At 48.9% G+C, this 8,313-nt stretch overlaps 1 protein-coding gene across 1 annotated transcript in view; it reads left to right on the plus strand.

The window, feature by feature from the left end:
• STK24 (serine/threonine kinase 24) overlaps positions 1-8,313 on the plus strand; it is a 73,524-nt gene that overhangs the window by 35,703 nt on the left and 29,508 nt on the right. Inside the window, exon 3 of the mRNA XM_011992434.1 lies at positions 3,802-3,858. Coding sequence (XP_011847824.1) covers positions 3,802-3,858 — 57 coding nt within the window. The remainder of the gene's footprint in view (positions 1-3,801; positions 3,859-8,313) is intronic.

Here is an 8,313-nt window from a genome sequence, read left to right on the forward strand (position 1 = left end):
ATTAGGTATTTCTCCTAATGCTATCCCTCCCCTAGCTCCCCACCCCCCGACAGGCCCCAGTGTGTGATGTTCCCCTCCCTGTGTCCATGTGTTCCTGTCCCCGCCCCTCCTCTACTTCCTCCCATTTCCATGGGAAGGAGGGGAAAGTTGCCATCCTTCGTGGTTGGCGTTGGGTGTTGGGGTCCTCCTCTGTTAGTGGCTGGTGCATGCCGCGCACAGGAAGAGAGCCCCAGGGATGCCAGGCAGGGGTGCAGCTGCTGCCTGTGTCTAGCGGGCTCCATGCAGTCCCCTGGGCCAACCTTCAGTGGCTGGAATGGTTGCACACCTGGAACTGCCTTTGCAAATTGATGACTGAGACAGTGAAAGAGATCGAACTTAATTGACTCCATCTTGCTTCTAACCTACAAGCTGTCCTTGTTCCTTCCTGGGCATAGGCTGACCTAACTTTGGGAGAAACTTAGTTTACAGTTTAAACAAAGACGGTAGCAGCCCTTTGCCAAAGCAGACTGCCTTCTTGCCTCGGTACCAGACTGTTTTTGTAGGACTAACATTAGCCACAAGATTGGAAATTATGGTTTAGGAGTCATGCAGCTGGGGGCTACAAGATTCTGACCCACTCTAAACTGCTCCAAAGATCAGTTCCTGAGATATTTTGCAGGCCCTGCACTTGATGGATCAGCTGGTCCCACTCAGATCAATAAACTGGTTCATCTGATCTTGTGGCCCCGCCACCCCCACCCCGCCCAGGAACTGACTGAGCGCAAGAAGACAGCTCTGGCTCCCTATGATTTCGTCTCTGATCAGTCAGCACTTCTTGCTCACTGGCTTCCCCTCACCCCCCAAATTATCCTTAAAAACTCTGCTCCTCGAATGCTGGGGAAGACTGATTTCAGTAATAATAAAACTCCAGTCTCCCGCACAGCCGGCTCTGCGTGAATTACTCTTTTTCAATTGCAGTTCCCCTGTCTTGATGAATCGCCTCTGTCTAGGCAGCGGGCAAGGTGAACCCATTGGGCGGTGACGCACCCAATGAGGTTGAAAAGCAGGTTCCACCCAGAGGAGAGCTTTTCCTGACGTGATATCCCACCCCCTGGTTGTTGATGCTGGTGTGTGAGTCACAGACCCAGCCCAGTGTTTGAGACGCAGTGACCTCAATAAGGACTTGAGCTGGTTTCCTGAGTGCCCTCTGGTAAGCCTTTTGTCTGGGTAGCCTTGCCACCCAGCACGTCTGCTACCAGGAATGAGCTGGAGGGAAACGGGAAGGCTGTGTTTTTTTCTCCATCTTCCTCTCCAGGAAGGAGGTGGCCTTGGTCCTGAGGCGGGGTTTGCTCTGGGTGGAGAGCTTCTGGATGTTCTGTTGTTGCTTGCACGTCCTGGGAAGGATCAGGGCGACACAGAAAACTTGGTTGAGGTGTCCTGCTAGGCCTCCTTGAAAGGAGAAGGTAGCCAGGTGAAGGTTATTTTGTTTGCTTGGCAGGTAGTGACATTGGTGGTCAGACTGAGAGCAGCAGCGACCTGAGGAGGGCAGAGGTTTGGAGTGCAGATGGACGAGGAGGTGGTCACTTGTGCCTCGCTGCTCCAGGAAGCTGCCTGGTGACCCTCAGTTCCCTAAGTCAGCAAAAGATTGTTTCCCAGGGTGTCATATTGCACAGCTGGCTGCATTGGGAGAAGAGGCGGGGAGATTACCTCCTTGCTGGGAGCAGACTTAATGCCCAGAAAATAGAAGGGATGGGAGCCAGTGAAACCAGTTAAACAGCAGCTGTTAAAAAGGGAGTGGGAGTAGAAATGTCAAAGTTCCCAGGTCTCTTAGAGAAAAGCCATTTAGATTTCCCGTGCCATCTAGAAAGATACTGGTGTTTTCCTGGAAGAGCTTACTGTGGCATGCCCATTCCCGGGAGCAAGGATTGTAGTAGCCTGCAGGTGAGCGTGTGTGTGAGGTGAAGGTGTGCTGAAGGACACTCTTGATGATGGAAGCTTCCCTGAAATCAGAGCCTGGGATCACCAAGCCTCCTCAAGGCAGGTGCCCATGACTGGGTGGTTATTGAATGAGCAACACGCCTGTCCCTCTGAGTTGGGTGTCAGACACATCATTTGAGGCTTCCGCGCTTGTCCAGTCAAGACCGAAGTTGTCTTTATTATCTTAGTAGTCAAGGGCTTTTAAAAGCTTGAAAAGCATTCAACATACATTAAACCTTGGGCTGTTTATTTGGACTCTCATCGAATCAACTCCAGATGGCAGGATTTAGTTTGAATGTTGAGAGGAATGCATTTTATAAACGCAGTGCATCTTGCCATTAGCGCCTCCCAGAGTCAACATGAGTTACCCTTCCTTGGTCACAGGGTCCACAGTTAACATTTGCTGAACTCAAGCACACCAGCACTGTCCCTGGGCACTTGAGTTTGCTGTTAAGTGGAAAATGCAGAGAAATAAACCTGAAATGAAAATCAGAGCAATAGATAATAAAAGTAAAGTTTGCCTGGGGCGTGGGGAGGGGAAGACAAGTGAAGCCTGTTCCTGATTTGCGGAACCTCCAAAAGTAAAAATGCCGGGGAAGTTGGGATGTGTTCTCCAAGGGTGAGTTCATTTGGAGTCAGCGCAGTGAGACCTGCGGTGGGGCAAGCTGAGGGGTCTTCCTTGAGGGGTCTTCCTTGGGTGTTCTAAGAGCCAGACGCAGTGCTCTCCCAAAGGGACCAGAGAACTTCAGAAAAGTTTCTTCTTTTCTTTTTCTCCATTCCGGCAAAACCCACCATCGAGCTTTTGAGTCAGCAGCGAAGCAGGCTGATGTCTGAACCCCGTGAACCCACTGTGAACCCGCACTCTGGCGGTGGCGTCCCATGCCAGCCGTGGGTTCTTGGCTGCTCGCCGTGGCCAGGCTCTTGGCCAAGGCCTCGTGCGGAAGCTCAGGAGACAGCTGCCCAGGCCCCTAGGTTGTGAAGTGGGAGTCGGGATCCAGACCCTGCCCAGGCTGCCCCGTGCCCTGCACTGCCTGCCTCCCCCAGGAGGGTGGGCAGGTTTGCAGGCTTGTTTTCCAGGGAGTAGCACTTTGGGATTTGTGTTTTTAAAGAGAACTCTGCAAGTCAGGAGGGCTGAGCAGCTTCAAGAGAGACCACAGGGAAGGTAGGCGCAGAGCTGGGGACCGTGAGAGCCAGGGCCTTGAGAAGACACAGACACGCATGTTAGGACGGGCCTGCTTTTCTGGAAAGCTCCCTGAGCGGGGAGAGTGGCAGCATCGGGAGGTGCTAGAATTGGCTGCCCTTCTACCAAACAGGCAAGCGAGTCGGAAGCCACGCTAGGCGGTCCCTCCGCTCACAGGGACCTGGAGACACACAGTGGGGGACAGGGGTGCAGGGGAGGCTCAGTGCCGCAGGAGGGAGGAAGAGGAGAGGGTCTCGCCTTGGCACTGCTCTCCCGATGTATGTGACACTGCTGCCTCAAGTGGCTGCAGGTTCTCAGGTCTCGTTGTGCCTGAGGATCCCCCCAGTGAAGTGGCCTGAAAATGGAAACACCTGGTCCTCCTTCCGAGATCCTGGGGCGGTGGGTGGAACGCACTCCCGGGAGCCCTGGAGTCAGGTGCGGGCCCCCGAGCACACCCCATGGCTCCCTCCCAGATCATGGTGGGGGTTTCCCTGTGCTCTGGGGGCCCCTGCACAGTTCTCACTTTGACACACTTCCCTTGCTGGTACATGTTTGTAAAACTTTCTAGCTCCAGTATAATACTGAAAAATACCCTTTGATTATTAAAAAAAAAAAAATTCCTGGATTCATTTTGAAAATGATTCTCTTCTTTTTTTGTTTTATAGGATACAAAATTATGGATAATAATGGAATATCTTGGTGGAGGCTCTGCACTAGATCTAGTAAGTATTATGCTGGATACAGAAGATACATATTGAGCCTTTTTCTCAGGAAACCTGGGTTTTAAAGAATCCGTTGCATGTATCCATTTCTTTTTCTTTCTTTCAAGTTGCATTAAAAAAGGAACCAAACTATTCATTCCTTCAGTGTTTTTGCTTTTTAAATATCACTAAAAATTATCGGTCTACTTTATTTTTTATTTTTTATTTTTTTGAGATAGAGCCTTGCCCTGTTACCCAGGCTGGATTGCAGTGGCACAATCTCAGCTCGCTGCTACCGCCACCTCCTGGGTGCAAGTGATTCTTGTGCCTCAGCCTCCCAAGTAACTGGGTCTACAGGTGCATGCCACCACACCTGGCCAATTTTGTGGTTTTGTTGTTGGGTGGTTATTTTATTTTATTTTATTTTATTTTTTGGTAGAAATAGGGTTTTGCCATGGTGGCCAGGCTGGTCTTGAACTCCTGACCTCAAGTGATCCCCTTGTCTTGGCCTCCCAAAGTGAACCACTACACCCAGCCTATCCATCTACTTTTGAAACCAGCTGTTTTGTTTCATGGGAAATCAATCCATTCATAGAAGGAAGCAAGGAAGGATCATGCCTGGAATTATCTCACCTAAGAACAGTTTGGTAGCTTATTTTCCAAAACAGGTTCTATTTACTTTTGTAGGGCTGTTATCTCACCATTGTTTCATATTTCACATGACAACTTAGTTTCCAAAATAAGCGTATAGTATTTTCATTTTGGAAGTAAGGAACGGTGTGATTATGGAGGTCGGATGTTGGATGTGGGAGCAGTGGCCGTGCCAAGGGGAACACACACTTCCCCGCTCCCAGGGCATGGAGGTGGGGCTGGCCCGCACCAGTGATGTCTCCTCTGAACTCTCCCAAGTGCCTTCTGTGGCCTCCAGTCCACAGGTAAGGTAGTGGAAGCCAGGTGGAGGGTGGCTGTACCGTCCTGGTCTGTGATTTGCTTGTGTAAAACATGGCTTCCTATTGGGTTTCGATGCAGTGCTCACAGATAACCGGCATATGTCATGAGCACAGCTGAAGTCATCCTTGAAGCACAGTAAATGCAAACGAATTTGCACAGCTGTTTAGCACTTGCTGTCTCATCCCTGCTGTGGTTATGCAGCGAAGACACTGTGATCACTGTTGCCCCACCCCTCCTGTAAGTGCAGGGCATTTAGGTGAGTGGTGATTTTCAAGATAGGCCAGATCTGTCATTGCCGTGTTAGAGGTTGGGTCCTGGATGATAGACAGCCATCAGGAGGACAGGGCTGTGGTTTCCACTGCAGTTGCAGGGAGAGCTGAAGGAAGCTGCGTTTTTTTTAGTGTAGTCTCCACAGATGTGATTCATTAAGGAAAGAACACCCCTGTGAGAGGAAACTTCTTAGGCCTGGTACAGCAGCTCACGCTTACAGTCTCTTCACTTTTGGGAGGCTGAGGTGGGAGGATCACTTGAGCCCAGAAGTTCAGGACTGGCCTGGGACATATAGCAAAATCCCATCTCTACAAAAAATTTAATTCTAAAATAAAGAAGATGAAACTTCTTTCTCACAGTAATAGTAGCAATTGATAGTTTTTTTGGGGACGATAAACTTCTGAAACTGTGTATCTCCAGAATGCTAATGTACCCAATTTACATAATCAAATACTGTTATAAACCATAAAAATAATTGATAAAAATGGTATTAAAAAGGGAGATTTCAAGAAAAATTAATATGGTATAAAAATTATATTAAAAAGGGAAAAACAGCAATGTAGCGGGATTACTTTTACAACTTATTTTGGTTCCTTTGCATAAATATTCACATTACATAAAGAGCGTTTCATTTTTTTTACTCTGTGGAAATACTACAGAAATGTGGAAAATTACCTCGTTTTATGTAATTAGATTTACTATTACCTTAAGTGAATTTCATTTGTAGCATATACGAAGTTGTTTACAGGGACTCTTTTTCCAACATTAAGTCCTTCAGAAGAGCAATTCCAGTAATGCTTTAGCGTGTTCATTTTTAATGGTATAATAATTTTATTTGATGATAACCTTCGAATTTCTTTGAATTGCAGTCGGTGAAGTTTTAGACATTACAGTTGGAAGGAGGGGGTAAAACTCTCCACTTAAAAATCCCAGATGGTATGAGACTTCCAGCAAACCATATTCGCGTCTGCTTCAGGAGTGCTGGTGACAAGGGACAGACATTCCTTTTTGAATGTCCTTAATCGTCTCATTTGATTGGTGCCGGAATGGAGACCCTCAGGGTTGAGGGGTCCCAGCTAGCAGATAGCGCTGGGCCTTGACCCTTGCTCTGCCAGCTCAGAGCCTGTGGCCTCCCTTGACCCCACAGTGTCCTCTGCCCACCTCTGATGTTGTCGTCTTTCTCCATTTTTACCCTTTTCTGTTGGTCTGCTCTCAGCCCCTCAAAGAGGCCACACTTTCTTGGGAAGGGGTGTTTTGGAGGTAGGCTGGGAGCTGTTGCAGTCTTTGCTGCTTTCCCACATCCACACCACCGGGCCCTCTCGAGGTGCAGGGGTCTGCTGGAGCTGAGGGGAACTGAAAGTCCATCCGGAATTTTACAGATGCATGGGGCACCCTGGAGAGGGGAAGTGACTTTGCCCCGAGTTAAAGATTGGGCGGCAGACAACATGGCATATACGTAAATCTCAGGCTCCACATTTTGGAGCGAAGGACGAAGCAGAGAGGCTTTATGACTTGAAGGCTGGGATGAGCCCAGGTCTGCTTGGGTGGCTTGCTGAGACGTCACCCGTGGACGTCTGCTGTCGGGCATGGGCATCCCTCAGCTGGCAGGGGATGCGTCCTTTAGCAGCTACCTTTTCTGTTCTCCGGGTGCTTTTAGCTTTTAAAAAATGCAAATTTGGGATCTCATGTGGAGAACAGAGACAGTATTATTAAGAGCCATGAATATAAAATAGGTACACATTTTATTTTGAATGCACATATTTGAGTGTGCTCAGTCTGTTGATTAAAAAAAAATTTAAAATAAAATGGTAAATGGAAATTAGTGTTTATATGATCCTAAGGCCACCGGGCTCTTGGAATATCACTTGAAAACTACTTATGTCAGTCATCTCTCTAGTTCCAGCCGCCTTGCCTGTAGGGTGCCCTGACTTAGAAGAGCGTAAGTAGTATCACACAGTCCAAGACACCCTAACTTACAGTGCAGTCCATCTTTGTAGCCTAGTGAGGGAAATCATTTTTCATTCGGCATAGACTTGTGTGCCTCCTGTGTCTCAGCAGCTGCTCTGGCCGTTGGGGGTTATTGCGGTGGACACAGCAGCGTAAAAAGTCTTGTTCTGTTGGTGAGGTTGGTCAGTTACACCGTTTGTTAGAAGGTTCCTTCCTACGAGGAAAACAGTGCAGGCAGGGGAGGTGAATGGGGGAGCTGGAGTGAGGATGAGCCACAGGGGGCCTGAGACCAGGAGGTTTTCGCTGGTTAAAAGATCAGCTAGCGTTGCCAGAGAATCCGAGGGACAACCTTGGAATCTAATTACAAAGGGACTGTGCTGCATAAACCAGTCACTTAGGCAGAGGTGTTTGACAGACTTAAAAAATGAGTCCACAACATGGGTTTTAAGAAATGAGATGGCATATTCATTAATGTTTAGGCCAAGCTGCCATCCTAGTAGCTCTAACACAGTGTCTCACAAAAGATAGAAATTCATTTCTCCCCTGCACGTGGGGCCAGTGGCTCTGGCCCACACTGTCACCGTCTGTGCTGGTGGGTGGCTCCACCATCTGGAGCCCCAGGCTTCCCTTGGTCTTCAGCCATTGTCCTCTCTCACTGCCAGTGCTTCAGGGCCAAGACCAAGCAGGGACACGGGGCACGTTTGCTCCTGTCTGTCCCGCTGGCAAGGTCTTAGTTGTGTGACCACAGGCTGCTGCTTAGAGTCTGGGAAATGTGGTCTCTTGTCGTGGCTGTGTGCCCAGCTGATAGTCCCTATTACAGAGCTTCGAAGCAGGGGAGGACAGACACGGGGAGGGGGAGTTAGAAGTCACCCAGCAGTGGGATGTGGTCTAGGTTTTTTTCCTGGGTCCTATTTGAAGAGTCTGCAAGTGCCTGAATGATGGAGAGCATGGTCACGATGGTGAACGCCAGCCCATGACTTGGAGAGCTTGGCCTGGTCTGAGCTGCTCATGAGGCACTCTGGGGTAGACAACAGCTAAATACCCTTTATAGTGGATTTTGATGCAGGAAGGATTTCTCCCCAAATAAGGGAGAGTTTTATGTCTTTTTCTCCTCTTCCTCCTCTTTCCCCATGGGCATGTCAGTCAGTGTTGGATGGTGTTCAGGGCAGATTTAAAGGGCAGAACCATGCAGATAATCATCACAGAGCCAGCCCTTAATTATCCAGGGGAGGATTTTCCATGAGTGTTCCTCATCTCTTCTTCTTAGCGCCCTTTGGGGATGACAGCCGGCCGCTCTGCCATTGCTTT

Source organism: Mandrillus leucophaeus, unplaced genomic scaffold (assembly GCF_000951045.1).
Source record: "Mandrillus leucophaeus isolate KB7577 unplaced genomic scaffold, Mleu.le_1.0 Scaffold1103, whole genome shotgun sequence".
NCBI classification, from domain to species: domain Eukaryota; kingdom Metazoa; phylum Chordata; class Mammalia; order Primates; family Cercopithecidae; genus Mandrillus; species Mandrillus leucophaeus.